At 39.9% G+C, this 25656-nt stretch overlaps 1 protein-coding gene across 1 annotated transcript in view; it reads right to left on the reverse strand.

The window, feature by feature from the left end:
• Positions 1 to 25656, reverse strand: part of BAIAP2L1 (BAR/IMD domain containing adaptor protein 2 like 1) — a 91494-nt gene that overhangs the window by 24008 nt on the left and 41830 nt on the right. The window contains exons 4-7 of the mRNA XM_040634776.1: positions 2597 to 2658; positions 2426 to 2497; positions 923 to 1060; positions 84 to 236 (exon numbers count right to left, since the gene is read on the reverse strand). Of these exons, the coding sequence (XP_040490710.1) occupies positions 84 to 236; positions 923 to 1060; positions 2426 to 2497; positions 2597 to 2658 (425 nt within the window). The remainder of the gene's footprint in view (positions 1 to 83; positions 237 to 922; positions 1061 to 2425; positions 2498 to 2596; positions 2659 to 25656) is intronic.

Genomic DNA, 25656 nt, shown 5'->3' on the forward strand with positions numbered 1-25656 from the left:
ATGGAAGGTGAAGCATTTCAAGGGTATTTGAATACGAAATTAAATCATTAATAATGCAGCAACACTTGCCACCACACACCCACCTGTAAGTGATAATAATGTAAATGATTTGCGAAGCTACAGTGTTTGTCAACCAGAAAGCAGAAGCGCCTTTTCTCTTCAAGTAGAGCTTCTTTGCAACCATCTGCAATAAACTTCTGGATTTCGCTCTGGCGAGACGTAACGGTTTCTACATACTAGGAAAATAAATAATAATTATACAAGTATGTCATGAGGAATCAAGTAGCCGCACAGTCAGACATTTTTATCTTGTGCCATCTTTACACTTGGTTTATTCTGAAATGGAGTAAACACTAAATGCAGATAAACATGAGATAAAATAACAAAGTTGTAACCTGACCTGAGCAGGTATCATCATTCTCATTAAGATCCCTGACTCATGGGTGGAAGGACGTTGCCAAAAGCCTTACATTCTGCGCTGGGCAATCTGTAGAAAATATTACTTTATACTTCAGGGACAGGATTGTGTTCTATTGGAAAATCCGGGGCTTTGAAACCAGAAAGTTAAAATTTAAACCCCAGTTCCAAGTATCGACCATGTGACTTGGCCTAAGCCCCATTTTCTTCATCTGTAACATGGGGTGAGTAATGCTAATCGTGGAACGTCTCTTACCACACCCCCTCCCCCCAATCTGTCCTTGCCCTGAATCAGGAGAAAATGCCAATGTTTTTCGGAGGCTACTAATTATTCTTAACTCTGGAAAACTCTAGCCTTCAGCTCATACCAAGTAAAAAATGCTCATTTTTAAGTTCAACAGCAGCACAGCAGTGAGTGGATAAAGTACAGGCTGACTGAGGTAAATAAGCTTCCCCGTAAATCGTACAAATTGTCAACAAAATAAAATAGTGCTGAAAAGTTCACCTCAATTTCTTTGTGTTCATATTTGAGTGCATTTCGTCCTCCTTGACTTTTCCTTCTGATCTTCTTCAACTCAGCTTGCGATTTCTCCAGAGAATCTAACTTGCTCCTGTGTTCCGTTTGGTATCTTTTGAGAGTCGCCTGTAAGTTAAATGTTGTGCTTACTTGAGTGTAGCGTCATCCAAACTGTGGAGTGGTTACCTTTGCTAACATTTCCGCTGGGCGCGGCCCCGCACACTTCACCTTGTACTGCTCCCTCCCTTCAACATGTAGCTCTGTCTGTCCTAAAGTCCCCTGTTCATACAAGGCGCCACTGACCCCAAGGGCAGCTCTTAGAAGAATACTCTTTTCTTTCTTTGATTCCTTGTTTTCTCAAATTTTAGGACACCGAGTGGTAAGAGCTTTGGTGAATAAAAAAAAAAAATTTAAGCTCCGTGCCCCACACCTACCTCCAACCACGGAGGTGGGGAAAACCGGGTACTCACATTCATGTATTTTACATCAAGTTTTATGACTTACAATTTCAAAAAACAGAATGAACAAGTGTGATCACTTCCGATTATTTTGGGTGCTGTGCAGCCAAGTGTTTTTGGAGCCTCACAGACCTGGGTTAGAATTCTGGTGAAAGCCTTCACTTCCTGTGTGATCTCAGCAACTACTTAATTTTCTAAAATCCATGTTTTCCCTTTAATCTGTACAGTGAGGATAAGAGTAGCTACATCATGGAGTTTCTGTAGGGATAAAAATCTGATAATGTATGGAAAATGCTTGGCATTACATCCACCCCAGCAAGTGCAGATGGTCCTGGGCCTTGCTCCAGAGTACACAGAGCACACGCGCACAGGGCCGGTGGGGTGATCTCGCGGGAACCACACTGCTTACTGCCGTGTGGGGGTCTTGGTGAGAAGGGGGCTTTGGGTGGCAAAGAAAGCAGCCATTCCGCAGCAGATAAGGGAGATGCAAAGAGCCGTGTGACAGGACTGGAGGGTCAGGCAGAAGGAGAAAACTGCTGGAGTCATCAATATGGGGTGACAGGCAAGGGACACCACACAGGAACAGTCTCTGACAAACGGACCTGGGAGCCCCAGGGAGACCCAGATGGTGTTCTCCCTCCCGCGTCTCACATCCTGAAGTGCTGGTCTGTGAAAGCAACAGCTGCAGCTGCACTAATACAGATGCAGATGTTGTCCCCATATACGTGTTCTTTGAAACAATGCTTTCTAGAAGCAGGAGGATTGCTTGCAATATTTTCCTCTCAGCTCTTTAATTAAGATCCCAGGTGTTAATGCAAACGGGGCACCCAGCTCCAAGGGACCTTGTCAGTTTTGTGCATCTGTGTATATACTCAACACTAAGCTCTGTCCATGTTTTCTGCTGCTGGATAAACAGTGAGAGAAAGTTCTCCTCGGGCTCAGAGATCACTCCAAGTGCAGCCTCCTGGAATGCCAGGGCCCCGTGCCCCACACCTACCTCCAACCACGGAGGTGGGGAAAACCGTGTACTCACATTCATGTATTTTACATCAAGTTCCGTCTTCTTCTCCAGCTCGTGTATAATCTCTTTATGGAATTTTTTGAACTGTTAACAAAAGGAATTAAAAATTCACACCAGATTTGAGACGTTAAGCCAAATGAAGTTAAGAAATAAAATATATAAGTATAAACATAGTTTACATACGTTTTCATCAAGACTTTCATTGAGTTTCTTGTGGGTACTTGAAATCTCTATGAGAACGTGGCCTGTGAATAAAGCCAGATATTAGGGGGAAAAGTCACTGTGTGGATTTTGTAAAGATACTAAAGAAAGTAAAATAATGGAATGAAGCACAATCTACCACTGCCCTCCACGCCTGGAAGCATCAGGCCCTGCCGCACATCAGAAACACTGACTGTGTGCCCGTGGCAGGGTGGGTACCAGAGGGACACAGGCCCTAGCAAACTTTCTCTGCAACACTGTTCGTCCAAAGAACGCCAACTCTGTCTTCAAATTCACATCATGCTTTCTATATTTTCTCATTCCCTAAGCTGAATGTTATTCATCTGATTTAATTTTTAAATTCTCTTACACAAGGATTATCATGTTCATTATAGTAACTAACTATAGGAACAAATGACTTATTTTTATCTAATCCCCAGAGTAATCTGATTATCTGTCAGGCATAAAAGATAAAGGTTATTTTTTCTCATATTAGTTCTTGTATCATTTTGGAAAATACTAACGCCATGGGAAAATGCAGCAGGGACAGTATTCTGCCTCATATCTCCCGGGACTACATCAATTCTCTGAAACAAGTTCAGTCACACGGAGAATGTTCCAGAATTGAGCTTTACTCCAAATGCTGCAAGACAACCACTTGATTTGTAAAGTACATCTCTTGCAGTCTGATGCATCTCTGCTACTAACCTCTGATTAAGGTGGACAAGAGCCTCTCCCTGTTCACTTATCTATAGGAACTGAATAGGTTTGATACCTAAGAACTGGAAAAAACAATCATTTCAAACAACCACCAGACCATACTCAACAAAACAAAATGCGTGGGTAGATACTCCCACAGTTTGGTAGGAATTCCTCGGGTAAACTGAAATGCTGCAGATGTAGGAGAATTAAGACTGTGTTAGATATGGGGAAAGAGAAATACCACCTAGACCGTGACTTCAGCTATCACCTTTACACAGATGACACTACGGTGCCCTGTTCTAGAAAGAGTTAAGATATGTGACTCTCAAATGACCAGTCTAGCCCCCCCACCCTATCTTCTGACTCAAAAATTCAGCCCCTTCCTGAACATGTCCACCTGGATGTCTCATTAGGTATCTCAACATTGAACATGTCTAAAAGTGAATTCAACCCATATTCTCCAATCCCAGCTCTTGGCTGCCTGCTAACCAGTCACTTGAGGTCAACACCTCACCCATATGTCACACTCAAGGACAAAGACTCATTCCCTTGTGCATGTGTGTCATCACTTGGGCCAGCCTCTAGGGTGAAATCATGCCCCTTATACATCCTACTTCCTTGGGCAATAAATGTGAAAGCCCTTCCCTGCCTGGGAGAGAAGGTATGTGGGAATGACTTGTGAAGACTCCCGTGTGCCCAATCATCTGTCCCATGAAGGGTGGGGGAACAGTCTCCCTAGTCTGTCCCCCACCAACACATTCAAACCCACCAGTTGAACCTCTTAAGAGTCTCCCTTGCCCCTCAAGCTCTTATCATTTCTCTTGACTCCCAGCTTGTTCTCTTCCAGACTCTCTTCCTCAGAGGTGCGAGGGATACCTCAAAATCAAACGTAACATGTCATTCCCCCAGCCCCTGGTGTCCCAAATAAACCAGCTCCTCAGCATGAAGCTCACTGTGAACAATGCTGCTTAAAATAACCATGGCAGGTGGTAGGGACAGGACTCTCCTATAAGGTTATAGGTACATAACTTACAAGTCCCTAAGCAGCCTGTGATTCTAGGAACCTCTAACAGAATAGCCTCCTGGGTAAACCTGAGAGTGAGGGCAGACACATCCCCACCACACCAAGTTATCAAGATACCCACTCTCCATCCTTGATGACACTGACTTCATTTCTCCCATAATTAAGTCCTCCTAAAGCTCAACATGAAACAAATCAGAGTTCTTCACAAAGGAAACCTTCACATGACCAAGAATATAACTACATTAATATGTCATTTTATCATTTAGTGATTCCAGATACTGAAATAGTCTGAGTTACTTTCATATCCATTTTAAACCCATAAATAACTCCTGGCTGGAGATGAAAAACAACAGCAACAACAAAAAACCCCACTTCAGTTACTTGAAAATTAAGCACCCTTTTCTTGGCAAGTCAGATCTACTTTTTTTAAAAAGTCTAAAAATAATTGTGCTTAAATCAGAGTGATTCAGGTTACATTCAAGGTACTCTTTTTTTTTTTTTCCAAACCGTCATGAACTTTATCACGACAACCTTGTATAATGTGGATCTCTGAGAAGCATGTTGCCAAAACAAAAGCAGTGCTAGTGTGGCACTCTCGTGAAAGCCAGCACTGCTGAACCTGGTGCTCAGGCCCTGAGGCCCCTCCCGCCCCCCGCTTTTCTCCCTTCAGGCAGCTCGGTGGAAAGGCTCCCTGAAACAGCCCATTCACTCTGTGGGCAGGAACGGAACACCTGACCTTATCCTTGTTATTCCTGTCCCTCACAGTTCGTGGAATTTAAATGCTGACTTTATAGCAGCAGCAGCAGTCCTCAGTCAAAAGAAGGATTAGAAAACATCTTTACTGTGATTATCGGAGCTGCCAAAAGTGTATCTTGAAACAGAAAATGAAAACAGCCTTTATGTTCAATCTACAGAAGTTTATTCTTTAATATAGCAAGTGTTACTTAATGTCTGAAAAGTGGCATCACACACGTTTATTTACTCCTAGTCCTGTAACCTAATTTTTCATGAATTACATTTGAGAAGAAAAAAAAAAAAAATTCAAGGAAAGGGTGGAGCACAGTCCAGATTCTAATGGAGCAAAACTAAATACACACCCAAACAGCAACCAATGTGCTAGTCTCAGAAATCACAGCCCCATATACTGGATCAACCATTTCCTTTTTCCCTTTTAGGTTCTGAGTAAACATTCTGGGAAGAAACACGTAGTAAGTACAGTAATATGACTCAGTCTGAGTAAATTACATTCTTAAATGGCAATATTAAAGGAATTTAAATATACACATATTTCAAAATCATGAACTTGACATTGCTAAAAGTCAATGTCTACCATCAGTTTCTCCCTAAAATTCATACAAATAACTGATAGTGATATCATTCCAATTTTAGGAGCTATGAACAAACATGTCAAAAAATTTGGACAATACTATATAAAGATATGAATTTAAACAGAATGGACTTTAAACAGTCAAATAAAATTAGAGAGTATTACTGGTAGGAACACACACAGTTTTCATTTGAAATATAGATTAGTCATTGGACTATTAATATATTTTCAACTAGATAATTCTTCATCAATTCACAGTATAAATTTAGAGAAACCAAATGGAGACTGTTAATGGACATGAGTAGCACAGAACAGGTGCTAAACGTGTAGGCACACATATTTTCATTTATATTTGATCATGGATAATCAGGATACCGTTTTCCAGAAAGCACAGAGCAATGACTGAGTCACATGCTACTTCCTTCGTGTTACTCAAGTGAATCAGACAATAAAATGACAGGGTGGATGCCAACCTACTGTGGACCTAAAGTTACACTCCACGAATTAAATTAAACCTGACCAAAAACGTCACTAGCAAAAGGATATACTTTTTCTGACAATTTTCAAAATATCAAATGTGATGAGGAGAAAATATAATGGAAACAAAAGCAAACCACATGCAGATGGGATATGTTAAATACACAAGCGTGTAGCCTACAGATTAGAGTCACCAGCACTGAATTAGTACAGAGGCAGATTAGTAACCACGAACATGTGACTAAACTTGAAAGGCTTTGCCAGCCTCTAAGAATAGCCCTCAGTAGCTGCCCACCCACAGTCCCTGGATGCAGTCAGAGGTGCTCTCCTCTGGTCAGTGTCCATACTATACCAGTAAACAACACGCATGGAGGGATGCCAAAAAAGTGATAGGGTAAGCATTTCATCCAATATTCCTCCAGATGCCTAGCTTCTGACTTAGCTAAAGGTAGTACCACAGCTCTAATTAATGTCTTGCATGGAGACTGTAATTATTCTACCACTGATTGAGATTTATACCACCCTATGAAAACAAGTATAACAAACAGAAGTTATACATTAGAAATATATAGAGTTCCAAAGTCTGAGATGAAAGTAAAGTGCCAAGTAACATCTGACTTTGATAAGAAAAAAATGCCACGAGGGTAGCCACTAAAAGAATAAGGTACATCTAACTACCAAGTGAATAGAGAAGAGAAACAGTCAAAAAGAGGCCAATCGAAGATGTGAACATAGACAGTAGAAAGCAGAGTAATTACACTGAATGTAAATGGACTATATAATCCAATTAGAAGACAAAGATTTTTAGGATTAAAAAAAACCACACAATTATATTTTGCTTATAAGAGATATACCTTAAATACAGGGATAGAGAGTAAGAGGATGGAGTAAGACACATAGCAAACACTAGACAAAAGAAAACTGACGTAGGTTTATTAAAACCAAACAAGGCAAAGTAGTCAAAAAGGATGAGAAACATTGTTAGACATAAAAACAATCATTTCATAATGGGAAAAAGTTCAATTCATCTGGAAGACAAACATTTTTTTATTTGTATGCATCATTAACATGTTCTCAACATATTTAAACTAAAACTGAATTATAAAAAGAAACAGATAAGTCAATAGTAATTGTTGGAGAAACAGATAAGTCAATAGTAATTGTTACTTCTCTTAGTAAATGGTTAGAACAAGCAGACAAAAATATCACTACAGATATAGATGACCTGAATGATAAATACACTTAATCTAGTGAACATATATAGAATACTATATCTAGTAATTTCATTTTTAAAGCAAACAGTATATTAAAAAGGGATCAAAAGAAAGCTTCACTATATTTCAAAGGACTGAAATCATACTGAGTATGCTCTTTAACCACAGCAAAATTAAACTAGAAATCATTAACAAAAAGGTAACCAGATGGGGCGTCTGGGTGGCTCAGCAGGTTAAATGTTCACCTTCAGCTCAGGTCATGATCTCAGGGTCCTGGGATCGAGCCCTGCATTGGGCTCCCTGTTCAGTGGGGAGTTGGCTTCTCCCTCTGCCCCTCCCCCCACTCATGCTCTCCTTCTAAATAAAATCTTAAAAAAAAAAAAAAAAAAAGGTAACCAGAAAATGTCCATATATTGGGAATGAAGAAACAGACTTCTAAATAACCTACAGGTCAAAGAAGAAATCACAACAGAAGTAAAAATTATTTTGAAATGAAATAATAAATACAGCATATAAGAACATGTAAGATGCAACTAAAGCTGTTGTTAGAGGAAATTTATAGACTTCAAATGCACATTAGAAAAGAATGAGTGAAAAAAAATCAATGCTCTAAGCACTCATTTCAAGAATTTAATGGAATACTATGCAATAATAAAAAGAAATTAACTACTGACAGACATAACAACATGGATAAATTTCAGAACTATAGTAAAAGAAAGAAGCCAGACTAAAAAAAGCTACATACTGTATGATTCCATTTATAAAACATTCTGGAAAAGGCAAAACTGACAGTAACTGATAAACAAATTTGCCTACCCTGTGACCCAGCAAATTTACTCCTAGACATATTCCCAAGAATTATGAGTGCATTTGTTTATCAATAGACAAGCACAAGAATGTTCATAGCAGCTTTATTCGTATCTTCAAGCCAGAAACAATTCAAACATCTATCAACACTAGAATGGATAAATTGTGGAATAAACTCACACAATGGAGCAAGAAGACCCAAAGTCTATACATAAACTCCTCTCAAATCCTTGGCTAAAACCTAAATCGCACATGTACAGGGTGAGACTCTAAGAAAATCAGCAGCTGGAAGGATGTGGAGTTTAGTGGAGATTCTTAGTAGACACACAGTATTGGGCATACAGAGTTGGGAATTCAAGTCCCACCAAGTGAGAAAGGCTTGGTAAATACCACAGGCTTTCTACTGACATCCAGTAGGGACATACCTTAGGAATAGGACTAAATCATAAGACTAAGGGCAAAACCAAAATAGAACCACCAGAAAAAATCTATAATTAAGCCTCTACAAATCAGGGTTCTCCACTAGTAATTTAACTGCCTACTAGAATAAAACTTCACAACCTTAAGAGGATGATAACAATTGAGTCTCTACATTTTATCACTATGTTCAGCATAGGAAAAAAAAATCAGTAGACATGGTGAATGGCAAACCTACAAACTCTGAAGTCCTTTTAGTGCTTTTTTATTCCAAAATATATTATTTTATAATTCTAATAATTACTCGTTTATTTAATATAAATAAATTTGTAATATATTATAAATTGATATAATTTTTTTTTCCTTTTGTAACTGGTTTACTTAGTACCATGTCCTCAAGTTTCATCCATCTTATAAGATGTGTCAGAATTTCCTTTCTAGGACTGAATAATATTGCCTTGTATGGATATTCCACATTTTATCAATTTATCACTTGAAAAAAAATGTTGATGGATACCTGTGTTCTTTCTACCTCTTGGCTATTGTAATGCTGCTATAAACCAGGGTGTGCAGATATCTCTTCAAGACTTTATTGTTTTTAAATTCAAGTGGAATTAACACACAGTTATATTAAATTGATAAAAAATTTTAAATTCCAGAACTATTTTAGATGTATCATAGATTGAGAAAATGTATAAATATGTTAAGGTTATGGGAGCCAATGCTCACATATATTTCCAAAATATGTGCTTATTTTTATATGCCCAAATGTATATATGCATATACACAGGTCTGTTTTTGTGTATATGCATGTTTACAGTAATCATTATATATATGTATATATTTCCTAGCTCTGTTTGCTGGAAGGACGAAGATGATACCTCAATAGCAATGAGCACACCTAATATTCAAATTTTAGCTTTTAATATCATTCCCCACTAAAAGGAAGTATCTCTTCAGAAAAAAATGGCCATAGATTCCACAACTGAGAAGAGACAAGATGAGCCTGGAACATACCATTATGCAAGAATGTATGGAAGTACTCAAGAATAAATGAGTGAATGAATGAATGAGTGAATGAATGGATGAGAGTCAGCCTGAAGGAGCTCCTACTGGCCAAATACAGGACAGCTTGAGCACCAAAGTAATTAAGGACAGTAATAAGTTATGAATCATTGAAAAAATCTGGGATTCCCCAGATCCACAAGAGTAAATAGATAAAGAGGTGAGAAAGGAGGGCTCCTGCTAAAAGTAAAATCTCAAGTGCCAACCGGTAAACACGGAGGGAGGTAGGAGTCAGAAAATCATCATTCAAGCAACAAGTAAACCCTGGTGCAGACAAAATTCATTAACAGATGCTAAATCTAAGGAACAAATGTTGATGAAGAATAAGGTATTTGCATAGTCTGAAAGTGTTCCCCCCCGGATAGCTTATTAGCAGTAGCAGAAAAAAAATATGTTGTCTGAGAAATCAGACAACACCTTCGCTGGACAATCAAAATTACTGCCACAATGAGAGGCAGATGAACACTTTACGCCCAGATTTGATACTCACAGGACACAAGATGACTTAGACAACATTCTAGCCAAGAATGTACCACCTGAATCTAATCACAAAGAGCTGGCATTTCAGAGGTAAGATCTTGTGTTCCTGACCATTCATGCCCTTTTAAGGTTTCTGATACAGGTTTATTTCCTACCTATTCTTCAGGTAGTATTAAATTTATTTACTTATTTATTTTTGAAGAAGAATAAAATGATTTCCTCTTCCTCGGGTGGTTAATCCCATGCTGGCTGATGAACAAGTGTGCCAAGTACTCTGAGCCAAACAGAAGTTGTAGCTACAAACCTAAACACTTTTTCCCTCTTGGAGAGGAGTGGAGTCCCTTTAGACACAGAACAAATGAACTTTTATATACAGGCATAGAATAGGTTGCCCAAAGGACATTGTTCTTTCGTAATAAAAGGCCAGGAGCTACTGCTGATCTCTCAGCGACAGAACACAAGATGTTTAGGAAGAACTCGTGAAGACGAAAGGCTAGTTAAGGAGGCTGGAAAAGAGCAGGGTGCTGTGAAAGCAAAAAGACTGGAAGCATTTTCAGAAAGTGGGGTGCTCTGGACCGTAATACCCACAGACATCTCCAGGGGCACAAAGATTGGGCAAAGGTCTGAGCATCTGCAGGAAGATGCAATGGTGCCAGATAAGCCTTTGGTAAGTTCCTTAACCTTCTCTTTCCAGGTAACCTCATGGAGCCTCCATATTCTCAGCTGTATGGTGACAACTAGAATATCTACTTCACGGGATTGGTGAGTATAGTGCTTTCCTCTGCTCTGAAGGGAAACACTGGCTGGTAAGGTGTGCACACCCAGACATGAACAGAAAATCAGGCCAATAATGCACGATACACAACAACAGAATGGGCCCACACGCTTCTCAACATGGCTTTCTTTCTGGGTATTTGTTTTCTGGAAATAAAGTCCACGTACAAGGCGTCAACTTAGAACTAGTTACCACATTTGTTTCAACATTTTTTGTTCCTTATAGATATACACACATCTATGTATTCTTTCATATACTTTAATATGCTTAAAATGTTTCAGAATTAAACATCTTAAATTAATTCAAATTAAAATTTACAAAAAAAGACAAATGGACATCTATCTCTCCTAAACTCAGCTCAGTGCTCCTGTTTCTTCCCCCATTCCTAGGGTCCCCAAAGGAGAAACTGTCCATCTCCTATTATCAAAAAAGAACACACACAGTATACTCTACTTTCCTCCACCTCGTAGCCTTTCCCTTTATTAAACAAAATACTTGGCACCTCAGTTTTAAATACTGACAATTCTGTAGTTAAACTGTATCAGGAATGACCCATTAAAGGACAGACACATCTGACTGACCACTGCTGGTTGAAACCAACCACCGAGGGTACTTCTGGTTTCTGCTCCAACATGCAAAGAGCTTGGAAGTCATCACTCTTACTTACATCAAGAAATAAGCTAAGCAAACTGAAAAACAACAGTGCTTCTTAGATTCATTAGAGAATTAAGTGTACAGGTAAAGATCTGCCTGAAAACCAGAGACGGACGGGCTAATGTGGAGAATCACAGTTTACTGGCAGCGGAAACTAAGGCTTCGGCCAGTATTGCTAGAAACTTTTCAACTGTTAATTGATGGTTGCTGGAACCTCATCCTGGACCAGCAAGTTAAAAACTCCAGGGGGGCTCAGTTTTAGCGGGAAGTCTCACACTTTCCTGAGGATTACTGCTAGGAGCCCCCATTAAGTTCTTACTGGAGAAAATCCCCCTGGGGCTTCCGGCAGAGGGAGGGGGAAAATAACCATTCTGAAATCTGCCCAGCTCGTTGTTCTGTTCTTGTTTTGCCCTGTATAAGGCAGGCTAGCCCTCAAGAGAAACTGTTTTACTAAAGTCTTATCTGACCTGAGGAAGGACAATTAGCTAAATCCAGCCCTCCAACCTTCATGTTTCAAGTAAGGCGGGGAGAGGCTAAAAAACTCTTCTGAAGGTCATATCCCAGGTACTGTGACCCACTAAAAACCAAAAACACCCCACAGAACAAAAATGGAGAATTAAATCTGAACTTATACAATTATCCCCCTCCCCAATTACTTTATTTATATCACTCATCAACAGGGTTTACACCTGACTTCATTTAGAAGGATTTTTGAAGGAAACCTAAAGACAAGATGGGGTAGAGGGAAATAAAAACAAGGACATCAGAGGAAAACTGAAGTCTGAACTTCTTCCGGAGAAAATCATATAGGCCAGAAACCTGGATCTACATAAAGACATGAAAAAGAACAAAAGAAGTCTCATTTCAAAGGGAGTCAGAAAGCCCTGAAGGGGGCGTTCCTGTGCACTAGCACTTGTGCCACCTGCAGACCTCAGCAGGAAAACAGCAGCATGTTTGCATTTCCCAACCGGAAGCAGCTTACTACCCCAGGAGGAGGAAAGAGTCCTCCTGCCCAGCAACAGCTCAGCCAGAAGAAGTCGCCAGAACCCTGAACTCTCGCCCTCTCCGGTGGGCTTTCATTCCAAACAGCCCCTAACTTCCTCCTTTCCTCTATAAAAGCAAGCCCCTCTCCTTTGTTTCTGGACTTGACTATGGTTTGTCATAGTTTGCACACCCCAAATTGCAATTCACAAATAAACTCATTTTGCTGGTCCACTGGCTGGCTATTTTACTTTCAAGGTTGAGAGAAATGAAGAGCATTAAAGAAGGAATAAATGAAGGTGATTAAACCTTGTATTTCTTATTCTTAATTGATGTAATAGATAACTCTTTATTCAAAGTAATAATAGCAACAATGCATGGAGTGGTTCCAGCTTGTGGATAAGTCCAGTGAATGACAACAGTGCTACAGAAGACAGGAGGGAGGAATGGTAATGCCCTGCCACAAGGAACCTGTGCCCCCACCCCATGAAGTGGTATGGTGGAATCTGAAGGTGTACCTAGACTGGCTGTAAATATATACTACCAAACCTTAGGGCAACCACTAGAAAAAAAAATTTTTTTTAAGTATAATCAATATACTAAGAGAGACAATGGAACATAAGATGCTCGCTCGATTAAAACCAGAAAGGGCAGAAAATGGAGATTTTTTAAAAAGAAAATGAACATGTGTAAAGAATAGAAAACAATTACAAGTATGGTGATAGTAATCTGATTATGCCACTAATCATTTTAAATACAAATGGTTTATATGTACCAATTAGAAGACGGACTGACAGAGGAGACAACAAAACAGGACCCAAGTATACTGTTTACAAAAAAGCCACTTTTAAAATATAAAGACCCATATATATTAACAGTAAAGGGATGGAGAAGATATGCCAAGCTAACACCAACCCCAAAAGAAAGTTACAGTAGCTACAGTAATTTCATTAAGAGCAGACCTCAAGACAAAAAATTATCCAGGATAAAGAGGGGCATAACACTGGGATAAAGGAATCAATTCTCCCAGAAGCCATAGCAATACTTCACGTGTACGCGCCCTCAAGAGAGCTGAAATGCCTGAGGAAACAGATGAACCCACCATACTAGTCAGAGACTTCAGTTCTCTCTCTCAGTAACTGACAGATCCAGCCAGCACAGAAAGAGCAGGATAACGGAACTGAACAGCACCATCAATCAACTGGATCTAAATGACAGAATACCTCACCTAACAGCAGTACGCACATTTTTTTTTACGTTCAATTAGCCAACATATAGTACATTGTTAATTTCTGATGTAGTGTTCAACGATTCATTAGTTGCGTATCATACCCAGTGCTCATCAGACACACATTCTTTCTAAGCTCACACAAAACATTCGCTAGGGCATATCACATTCTGGGTCATAAAACATACCTCAACAAATTTAAAGGAATGGAAATCATACAAAGAATGCCCCCAGACCACGATGGGATTGAACTAGAAATCAGTAACAGGAAGCTAGCTGGAAAAAATCCCAACATATTTGGAGATGAAATGACATACTTCTAAATAACACAGGAGTCAAAGAAGAAATCAAGAGAAATGTAAAAATATTTGAATGAAAATACAACATATCAAAATACATGCAATGCAGCAAAAGCAGTACTTAGAGGGAAATTTATAGCATTCAATGCGTATATTAGAAAAGAAAGCTGTAAAGTCAATAATCGAGCTTCCAATTTAGGAAACCAGAGAAAGAACAATTTAAAGCAGGCAGAAAAAAAGAATAAAAATTAGAGCATAAACAATGAAAACAGGAACACAATAAAGAAAAGTCAATGAAATCAAATCTAGCTCTTTAAAATACTCCTGGTAAACCTCTAGCTGGGCTAACCTAGAGAAAAAGAGAAGACACAATTAGAAGAGTAACTTGTTTTATTGTGCTCTGCCTTATCGCACTTTCCAGATATTGCATTTTTTATAAATTGGAAGGTCTGTGACAACCCCATGTGAAGTAAGTCTATTGGCGCCATTTTCCAACAGCATTTGCTTCACTTTGTGACTGTCACATTTTGGTAATTTTCACAATACTGAAGTAAGTCTATTAGTGTCATTTTCCAACAGCATTTGCTCACCTTGTGACTGTCACATTTTGGTAATTCTCATAGTATTTCAAGCTTTCTCATTACTATTATATTTGTTATGGTGACCTGTGATCAATGATCTTTGATGTTATTATTATAGTTGCTCTGGGGCACCATGAACTTCACCCATATAAGACAGCAAACGTAATAAATGTTGCGCTCTCACTGGTCCAGGAACAGCTCCCCTACCTCACTTCCTCTCCTCAGGCTTCCCTATTCCCTGAGCCACAACAATACTGAAATCAGGCTAATTAATAACCCGATAATGGCCTTTAAGTGTTCAAGTGAAATGAAGATTCACACATCTCTCACTTTAAATCAAAAGCTAGATGCGATTAAGCTTAGTGAGGAAGGCATGTCAAAAGCCAAGACAGGCCGAAAGTGAGGCCCTCGTGCACCAAAACAGTTAGCCTAGTGGTAAATGCAAAGGAAAAGTTCTTGAAGGAAATAAAAAGTGCCACTCCAGTGAACACATGAACGATAAGAAAGCAAAACAATCAGATTGCTGATATGGAGACAGTTTTAGTGGTCTGGACAGAAGATCAAACTAGCCATAACATTCCCCTAAGCAAACGCCTAATCCAGAGCAAGGCCCTAACTCTCCCCAATCCCATGAAGGCTGAGAGGTTGAGGAAGCTGCAGAAGGAAAGTCTGAAGCTAACAGGGGCTGGTTCGTGAAGTTTGAGGAGAGAAGCTCTTTCCATAACATAAAAGTACAGTGATGTGGAAATACAAGTGCTGATGCAGAAGCTGAGCAAGTTATCCAGAAGATCACTCTTGAAGGTGGCTAGGCCAAACAACAGATTTTCAGTGTAGACGAAAGAGCCTAATATGAGAAGATGCCATTTAGGACTTTCAGAACCTTCATACCTAAAGAGGAGAAGTCAATCCCTGGCTTCAAAACGTCACAGACAGGCTGACTCTCCTGTCAGGGCCTAATACGGCTGGTAACTACGTTGAAGTCAATGCTCATTTACCATTCCCCAAATCCTAAGGCCCTTAAGAGTCATGCTAAATCTACTCTGCTTGTGTTCTACAAATGCAACAACTAAGCCTAGATGACAGCACACCTACTTACACCAAGGTTTAGTGAATAGTTTAAGCCCACTGTTGAGATCTACTGCTCAGAAAAAGATTCCTTTCAAAATATTGCTGTTCATTGAAAATGCATCTGGTTTCCCAGGAGCTCTGACAGAGAGGTACTAGGAGATTAATGTTGTATTCATGCCTGCTAGCCCAACATCCATTCTTCAGCCCATGGATCAAGGAGTCATTTCAACTTTCAAGTCTTATCATTTAAGAAATACATTTCATAAGGTTATCATTGCCATAAACAGTGATTCCTTTAATGAATTTGGGCAAAGTAAATTGAAAGCCTTCTGGAAAGGATTCACCCTCTTAGAACATTAAGAACATTTGTGATTAATGGGATTCATGGGATTTATATGATTAACAGGAGTTTGGAAGAAGTTGATTCCAACCCTCATGAATAACTTTGAGGGTTTAAGACTTCGGTGGAAGAAGTCACTGAAGATGTGGTGGAAACAGCAAGAGAACTAGAATCAAGAGTGGAGCATGAAGGTGGGACTGAACTGCTGCAATCTCGTGATAAAATTGGAACGGATGAGAATCTGCTTCTTGTGAATGACCAAGAGTGGTTTCTTGAGATGAAAGTGACTCCCGGTATAGATGCTGTGAAGACTGATGAAATGACAACAAAGGATTTAGACTATTACATAAACTAAGTTGATAAAGGAGCAGCAGGGATTGAGAGGACTGACTTCAATTTTGAAAGAAGTTCTGCTGTGGCAAAATGCTATCAAACAGCATCACATGGCACAGAGAAATCATTTGTGAGAGTTAACTGATGTGGCAGGCATCATGGTTGTCTTATTTTAAGAACTCACCACAGCCACCCCGACCTTCAGCAACCACCACCCGGATCAGCCAGCAGCCATCAACATCGACGCAACACCCTCCCTCCAGCAAAAAGATTACAACTCACTGAAAGCTCATATGATGGTTAGCATTTTTTAAGCCATACTTTTAAATTAAGGTATGTACATTGTTTTTTTAGACATTATGCTATTGTACACTTAACAGATCACAGTACAGTATAAACATAACTTTTATATGCACTGGGAAACCAAAAAATTTATTTGACTGGCTTTATTGTGGTGGTTTACAATCAAACCCACAATATCTAGAACCAAACCTATACTAATATCAGAAATGAAAGAGGGGCCATCACTACTGATCTCCTGGACATTAGAAGAATATGAAGAACTCTATGCCACAAATTTGGTAACTTAGATAGAACAGACCAATTCCTTGAAAGACACAATCTATCAAAACTCATACAAGAAACAGATAATCTGAATAGGACTATATCTAATAAAGGATTCAGATCAGCAATTAATAATCATCTAAACACAGAAAGCGACAGGCCCAGATGGTTTCACTTGTACATTCTACCAAATATTTAAATATTTGGGGAAATGATACCAGTTCTCTACAATCTCTTCCAGGAAATGAAGCAAAGGAAACACTTTCTAACTTATTCTATCAGGCCACCATTAACCTAATACCAAAACCAGGTAAGGATAGAGCAAGAAGGGGTTGCCTGGGTAGCTCAGTTGGTTAAGCATTTGACTTCAGCTCAGGTGATGATCTCAGGGTCCCGGGACTGAGCCCCACATCAGGCTTCATGTTCAGGGGGAGTCTCCTTGTCCCTCTCCTTCTCCCCCTCCCCAGCTCATGCTCTCTCTCAAATGAATAAATAAAATCTTTAAAAAAAAAACAACGATACAATAAGAAAGGAAAACTATGAACCAGTATCTCTCATAAAGAGAGATGCGAAAATCCTCAACAGGGTATTAGCAAATTATTTCCAATAATGTATGAAAAGAATTATACACCATGACCAGTGGGATTTATTCTATGTATGCAAGACTGGTTCAACATTCAAAAGTCAATTAAGGCAATTCATCACATCAACAAGCTAAAGAAAAAAAAATGTGATCCTATCACTGACCTTATACCTTTCACAAAAATTAAACTCAAAATTGATCATAGACTTAAATGCAAAATGAAAAACTATAAAACTTTGAGATCAGAGAAAATCTACATGACCTTGATTTAGTGATAAGTTTTTAGATACAACATCAAAAGCATGATCCATGAAAGAAAACATTGGTAAGCTGGACATCATTAAGATTAAAAACCAGTCTGTGGGGCGCCTAGGTGGCTCAGTTGGTTAAGAGTTTAACTCTTGATTTCGGCTCAAGCCATGATCTCAGGGTTGTGAGACTGAGCCCCGAGTTGGGCTCTGCACTGGGTGTGGAGCATGCTTAAGATTCTGTCTCCCTCTTTCCTCCTCCCCCCTCTCTAAAATTAAAAACTGGTCTGTAAAAGACACTCTTAAAATAATTAGAAGACGAGCAAGACTAGGAGAAAATATTTGCAACGCATATATCTGATAAAGAACTTGCATTCAAAATATTCATAAAGAACCATTAAAAAATAAGAAAACAAACTCAATTAAAATATGAACAAAAGATCTAAACAGACACCTTACCAAAAAAGATATACAGATGGTAAATAAGCATGTGAAAAGATGCTTCGCATCATACACCATTAGGAAATTGCAAATCAAAGTAACGAGACACCACTACACACCTATCAGAATGGCTAAAATCCAGAAAACTGACAACTCCGAATGCTGAGAATGTGGAGCAAAAGGAACTCTCGTTCATTGCTGGTAGTAATGCAGAACGGAACAGCCACTTTGCAAGACGGTGTGGTAGTTTCTTACAAAGGTACACAGTCTTACCATTCAATCCAGTAATTGTGCTCCTAGGTATTTACCCAAATGACTTGAAATCTTTTGTTCACAGAAAAACCTGTACATGAATGTTAATGGCAGCTTTTTCATAGTGCCAAAACTTGGAAGCAACCAAGATGAATGGATAAACTATAGTGCATGTGTACAACCGAGTATTATTCAGGATAAAAAAGAAACAAGCTATTAAGCCACAAAAGGACATGGTGCAAGCTTAAATGCATACTGCTCAGTGAAAGAAGCCAGTCTGAAAAGACTTCATACTATAAAATCCCAACTAAATGACATTCTGGAAAAGGCTAAACTACACAGACGATCAAAAGATCAGTGGTTGCCAAGGAGGGTGTGTGTGGGGGGGAAACTGTCATGGTAGACATATGTCATTAAACATCTGTCAAAACTCATGTTAACACAAACAATGAGCCATAAGGTAAACTATGGACTTTAGTTGATAACAATGTATCGATACTGGTTCCTCACTGAGTGGGGGAAAGAGGAATCTGTAGGAACTCCGGGTAAGATCTGCTCAATTTTCTATAAACCTAAAACTGCTCTAAAAAAATAAATTTATCAAAAACAACACAAAACACCAAAACAGCTATTTGAAACTAGCAGTAATTAGGAACTAATGCCCTGTTCAGAGGAAAACACGGGCAGTGTCTGAATGTTTCTGGAAGTTACTCGTGGACAAGAACTTCATCTTCTGACTCCCAGTCACCTCTGTGATGCCAGTGCCTGCCTGGCACATAACAGTCCTTAAAAGTCTGATCGATAAATAAGTATATTGAACAAATGAATGAAAGGTAATTGCAGTGAAAAAGAATATCAAGAAGTACAGTGAGGGCAGGGAAAGAAAACTCTGGCAAAAGTTTGAGCCACCATAAGGTGGTATCTGTAGCATTTGAATTTATTGCTCTACACATAGGCATTACAGAAATGCCTACAGGAAGAATGATTTCTGTTGAACCTGAATGCCTGGTCCCCGACTTGCCCTCCCCAACCCCCCGGCCCCACCCCTACACAACAACTGGTTTTAGATGGCAAGGCTTCTGGTGTGGCAGTAGAGACGCCGGCTGCATCTGGGGTGTGAGCACTCGGCATCCATCTGCAGGACCTTAAGCCCTGGAAGAACAAGCTCTCTCAGGCAGGGCTGGCCCCCGCGCAGGTGGGTTTCCATCCTTAGAGCCTTCAGGAGCAAATTCCTGGCAGCTTTTGTTTCCTATCACCAAGGTTTACTAACACACCGAGGTCTGGTCTCAGAGAATCCTGAGCCATAAAAATCCATTAAAGAAACCCCCAAAAAAACATAAAATAAGAGACATTTTTGTTTATAAAATTTTCATTCTGCCGAACAAGAAACTACAATACCAGACTATGTGGGTTCAGTGCTGGACACCTGGCAACCCAGGTTGTGAGGACTAAGTGTCCTGACAAGGGAAAGGTGCCAAGAGCAAGATGCACACTAACACTCAGTGTTAGCTTCCCCAGCTTCCTGATTTCTGGTAAAAAGTGAGAAAGAAAGGGAAAGATAATGCAGAAAAGGAGGAAGTTGGTATAAACCACTTACTTTGGAAGTTTGGCATAAAAGAAAAGTGAAATACGAAGGTAGCTAGAGACAGCCACATTAAACAATTTTTTTTCTTTTTTAAGAAAGGGCTAACTTATAATAAGGTTTGAAGGAAGAATAAATGGAAACCAATAAACCCTATATGACATATGAATTCTTAATTTATATATAAAAATGCTTTAAAAAGAAAATAATACTGTTATCCTTGCACAAGGACTTAAAATCTCAGTGGGAATTATCATTAGAAAACATTCTAGAGGGGCACCTGGGTGGCTCAGTTGGTTAAGCGTCTGCCTTCTGCTCAGGTCAAGATCCCACCCAGGGTCCTGGGATTAAGACCCAGGGCAGGCTCCCTGCTCAGCAGGGAGTCTGCTTCCCCCTCTTCCTTTGCCTCTCCCCCATCTAGTGCTCTCTCTCAAATAAATAAAAATCTTTAAAATAAAAAAAAATTTTTAAAAGAAAACATTCTAGATATTTTAAACTCAAGTCTTTTCAGTGAGGCAGAGAACAAATGCATGTCTAATATCAGAAATCTATCCTGTCAACACCTAAGGTAAGACCTAGCAGAGACGTCCCCTCTGAAAATTGTAACCGAGTATTATGTAAAGGTAGGGGAAGATTCAGGGCTTAGGTGCTAATTCTGTCATTAGGATTGATAAACTGATTCAGGAAGCAAATTAAATGTTTATTACCCACTTCATTTTTGATTAGCAATTAAACTAATTTAGCCCACCTGTTGTACACAAGCACAGGCAAGGTAAAGCACAGGATTTGCAATGAAGGAAAAATATTTCCCAAGGTGGGTTTTAATGTACCACTCTTATTTTAGCTAAAAGGCTGACATTAATTTATTCAAGCTTATCAATTATATATCACATAGAAATAATTTATCAATTTTGCATCCATATACAGATTACAAGCAATTGTTTTCTTTACATGTGAATGTAAAAAACAGCATCAAAAGATTAAAAGTTTTCTACAAGCTATTATATTGAGGTGAGTTAACATTAATTATTCATCTTCCTTTTTCATCGATTAGTAGATCAAGGCTGAAATACAACCATTTTGACACTAACAAAAATGAAAGCAGGTGTATAATCAATAATGAATGAAGCCGACAACTAGTTATTCCATATGGTATCGCTAATTAACTACAGGCATTTTCATGCAAGCCTAAAAAAATGCTACATCGGAAATTTTTAAAAATTCTTTAAAAATACCAAAACATGCGGGCACCTGAAATGTCCAACTTGATTTCAGCTTGGGTCACGATCTCAGGGTTTTGAGATCGAACCCCTGCTTAAGATTCTTTCTTTACCTCTCCCTCTTCCCCCACTAAAAAAATAAAATAAAAAATTGAAACAGGACCCCAAAACACAAAGAGAGGACAATACATAAAGAAGGCACTAAGACTGTTTCAGTTCAGAATTACTGAGTAAAACCATCTTAAAAATTTTAAATAGGGATGCCTGGGTGGCTGACAGTTAAGCATCTGCCTTCTGTTCAGGTCACGATCCCAGGATCCCAGGGTCAAGTCCCACATCAGGCTCCTTGCTCAGCGGGGAGCCTGCTTCTCCCTCTGCCTGCCCCTCCCCCTGCTTGTGCGCACTCTCTTGCTCTGACAGATACATAAAAACTTTTTAAAAAAAATTTTTAAGTGAAGGGGAGCCTGGGTGGCTCAGCTGATTAAGTGTCCAACTCTTGATTTTGTCTCAGGTCATGATCTCAGGATTGTTGAGTTCAGGCCCTGTGATGGAGCCTACTTTAAAAAAAAAAAAATTAAGTGAAGAATTTCTTTCAAAAGAACTAAGGGTTTTGGTTGTTTGCTTTAAGCAACCATTCTAATTGAACAAATTTAAAAACAGAATAAAAAGGCTACTGCTCCCGACTCTCAGATGGAAAGCCATTTATTTCTTTGATCTAAAACCATATACCCCGTGTAGATGTTGGGTGCTTTTATAACGATGTGAATTTGAGGTAGATTCCGCAAAATACAGAATCATTTTATCATGTCTCTTATTCCACAACAACTGAAACACAGAAAAGAGACTGAGCTCTTGCAGTTCCAATGCTGTCCTCACCTTCTACCTTAGAGGGAGGAGGACAAACACCAGCACACGACTCTAAGAGCCTCAGAGGACACAGCGGCTTGCAGGTATTGACTGAGTCCTTCCCTTGAGCCAAGTGTTGTGCTAACTGCTTTACAGAGACGGCCTTATTCAGTCTTCACACCCCAAAAGGGAGTGCTGCTGTTACCTACACTGTACAGAGAAGGAAACTGAGGCATTAAGAGGTTAGATGATTTTCCCAAGTTCACATGAGAACTAAAAGGCAATAGAGCTGGACTAGAACTCATGTCTGATCCCAAGCCTGTGCTCTTAACTACTCTGCAACCTCATTCAAATATGCAATGAGAAACCATGTAGAAGAGGAATTAGTTTCTCTACTGGGTGCCCAAGGATGGAACGATGCCCAGTGTATGTGAATTACAGGGAAAGGAATGTCTACTCAACACCGGCCAGGACACTTTTAATTACTAGTGCTGCCTGAAAATGGAACAGGCTACCTCTAGGGGGATGGGCAGTATCAGTGGGTGAGGGCTGGCCTGGTCCGTTGAAGCCATTTCAGCTCAGAGTGTTTGGGTCATGCAGGAAGTAAAACCAAACTGGTGAGACGGACTCCCCAAGGCACCCCATGAAAATAAGCCCCGCCCCCCACACCTATCAAGGTACACACACAGGACCTAACTCCCAGTCAAACAGGGTGGTCAATGGCTACCTGCTCCATGCACATGAACTTTGGAACAAACTAAAAAATGTTTTAGGAAAGGAACTTGGGAGGCACAAAAAGATGATTATCCATTACAGTTATCATCTGTAAGATGGACATGTAAATAAACAGCCCCTCACAGGACCTGGTGAGACTCAAACAAGAAGACGGAGGGGAGCACCTGACATGCTGTGATCCTCAGTAATTGTTGGTTTCCGACTGAGGGAAGCCACAGGGCATGGAGTGTTAAGTATCAACGTCGTTGGTCAAGCGAAACAGGGCCCGACTTGTTCACAGGGATATAGGACTACATGTTCACATAATGAACTCCAGACTCACATTTCCAGTGGCCGCCTCGACATTTCCACTTGGTGTAATAGGCATCCCAAACCCATTTAGAAGAAAACCCTGACACCCCTCCCCCCCCACCACACGCCCTTCTCCATACTTGACATCCAGCACATAGCAAACTCCATTGTCTCCATCTTCAAACACAGTTTAAGCCACCATTCTTTCTCACCTGTGCTGGTATAACACCCTCCCAACCGGTCTTCCTGTTTCCATCCTCCTACACTCTATTCTTTGCACAGAAGCCAGCAAGAAGCTTTTAAAATATAAGTCAAACCAAGTCACGCTTGAGTTCAAAACATTCAGAGGCTCCCCACCCCCAAGTCAGATTAAAAGGCAACATTCTTACCAAGACCCATAAGGCCCTACCTGACCTGGCCCCACCCTCACACCTGCTATACCTTACAGACTCATCCCCTCCCACCCTAAATTGCAACTCAACCAGACTGGCTTCCAAACCATGACCCAAGTTCACAAGGCCTCAGGAACTTTGCCCTTGCTGGGCTCCACTGGAATGATCTCCCCAGATATCTGCCTATGGAGCTCCCTCTCTACAGCATGTCCCTGACCACTCCCCCTCAACGGGTCCCATCCCACCCCTTTCCTCCATCACTCAGCACCTTACCTTGATACTACCGGCATATTAGACCTGTTCATTTGTCACCCGCTAGAATGTAAGTTCCCAGACAGCAGGAACTTCTATGTATTCTCCCTAGTGTCTACAACAATACCTACTAGATAGTAGATGCTCATTTATATTGTGATTTAAATGAGTGAAGAAAAACTACTGTAATTCCCTTAATTACTGAGTATTTGGTTTTATGTGCTTTTCAGAATACCATGGAATGACTCCCCGCCCCGCGCCCCGATTTTTCACAAGAGCAAAGAAGAAACAAACTGTTACCATAATGCTCACCCTCCGAGTCCCAGCACAGGGCCTCCATCTTGGTAATGTAAAGTAGTAAAATGTGGGCAGCCATCAAAACCAGTGAGTAAATTCAAAGAAACAGAAGTAGAATGCTAAATTTTAAAAAAGTGGTGCACAAAATAGTTTATATAGTCACAGGTTTAATTATGTAAAAACAGACATTTGAAAATAATAAAGGTAGAAAATGTGTTTATTAGGTTTTCAGAAAGGTATTAATTTCTTAAAAGTGTATTTTAATACTCATTGTAAAATGAAAGTACAGTTCTAAACTTCTTAGAGGACCCATAAGTTATTTAAAATATTAATATGAAATGGGAAGTTAGACAGGATTGAGTAGAAAAGTGAGAGATTAAAATACTTAATGACATACATGTGCATAGATGCAGAGGAGAGAGACCTTAGTAATGTCAAAAATTTCAACTGTTACACAAATGGGTGCTGCTGGCCATCAGGCCTGGCTGAGTTATGAATGCCTGAGTCATACAGATGTCAGCGTCACTGCATTCAAGAGTCACAGGAACAGACTTATTCCGGACTCTTACGAGTCCAGTTCTTAGCTCTAAAGGGCTTGACATTCAATTTGCTCTGTAGTCACCTTTTAATTTTGTCTTTGAACCCATGCTCCTAAAATATTAGTCAGCTTTTAATAACTCAAAATCTTTCAGTTTTAATAATCCTAATTCTTATTTCGATTAGAAATGAGACACACCAACACAATCTGTAGCCTAGCACTCAAACTAACAAGGCCTCAATTTTAATCTGTCCCCATTAAACCCATGGTCCTCTCCATTAGTCCTAAATTCTAGGCAAATTGAAATACAACCCCTGCCCACCCCAAACCGTTCCCTCCACTGGAAACCACCACCCTTTCTACCTCAATGCTGACCATCAGGTTGTTAGAGCACCCCCGACACTCAGGTTCCCCTCCACCTCCTTCACCCCGACTCAAGTGTAACCATCTCTTCCCGTGAAATCCTGTAGCCTGTGTGTCTTTTACTCTAGCACTTAGTCCTGTATTACAGGTATGTATATATGTATATATTTTTTCATAATGTCCCTTACTATGTTGTAGACACCTTGAAGGCGGGACCAAGTTTACGAGTGGTGTAAATGATAGCTACACTTTTAACAGAGCCTAGAGAAACCTGGTTCATAGAGTTAGAATGGAAGAAGCCCAATACCCTTATCTGACACACTCATTCAATCAACAAACCTTTCTAAGCTCATCCTAGAGTTTATCCACTTCTCACATTCCTTGCATGCCCCCCGCCTCCTCCCCCGCAGCAGACACTGCTGAATGGTGGTCAGGACACTTCCCCCAGCGTCAGAATCCTGTTGGAGACTCTGTTGGAAGCATGATTGTCACAGCTCCTTTTCGGTTTTACAGAGGGACCTGTCCCAAGGCCACTTTCTATACTGAATCAAATTCTGGCTTCTGGTTTCTTCTTTCCACTGGATTTAAGGAATAATGCACAGGGGATCTAAATCCTTCTGTCACATGCCCAGTCTTCCAGATTTCAGACTACTTTCATAACTTGTT

Source organism: Ursus maritimus, unplaced genomic scaffold, assembly GCF_017311325.1.
Source record: "Ursus maritimus isolate PB19 unplaced genomic scaffold, ASM1731132v1 scaffold_2, whole genome shotgun sequence".
In the NCBI taxonomy this organism is placed as follows: domain Eukaryota; kingdom Metazoa; phylum Chordata; class Mammalia; order Carnivora; family Ursidae; genus Ursus; species Ursus maritimus.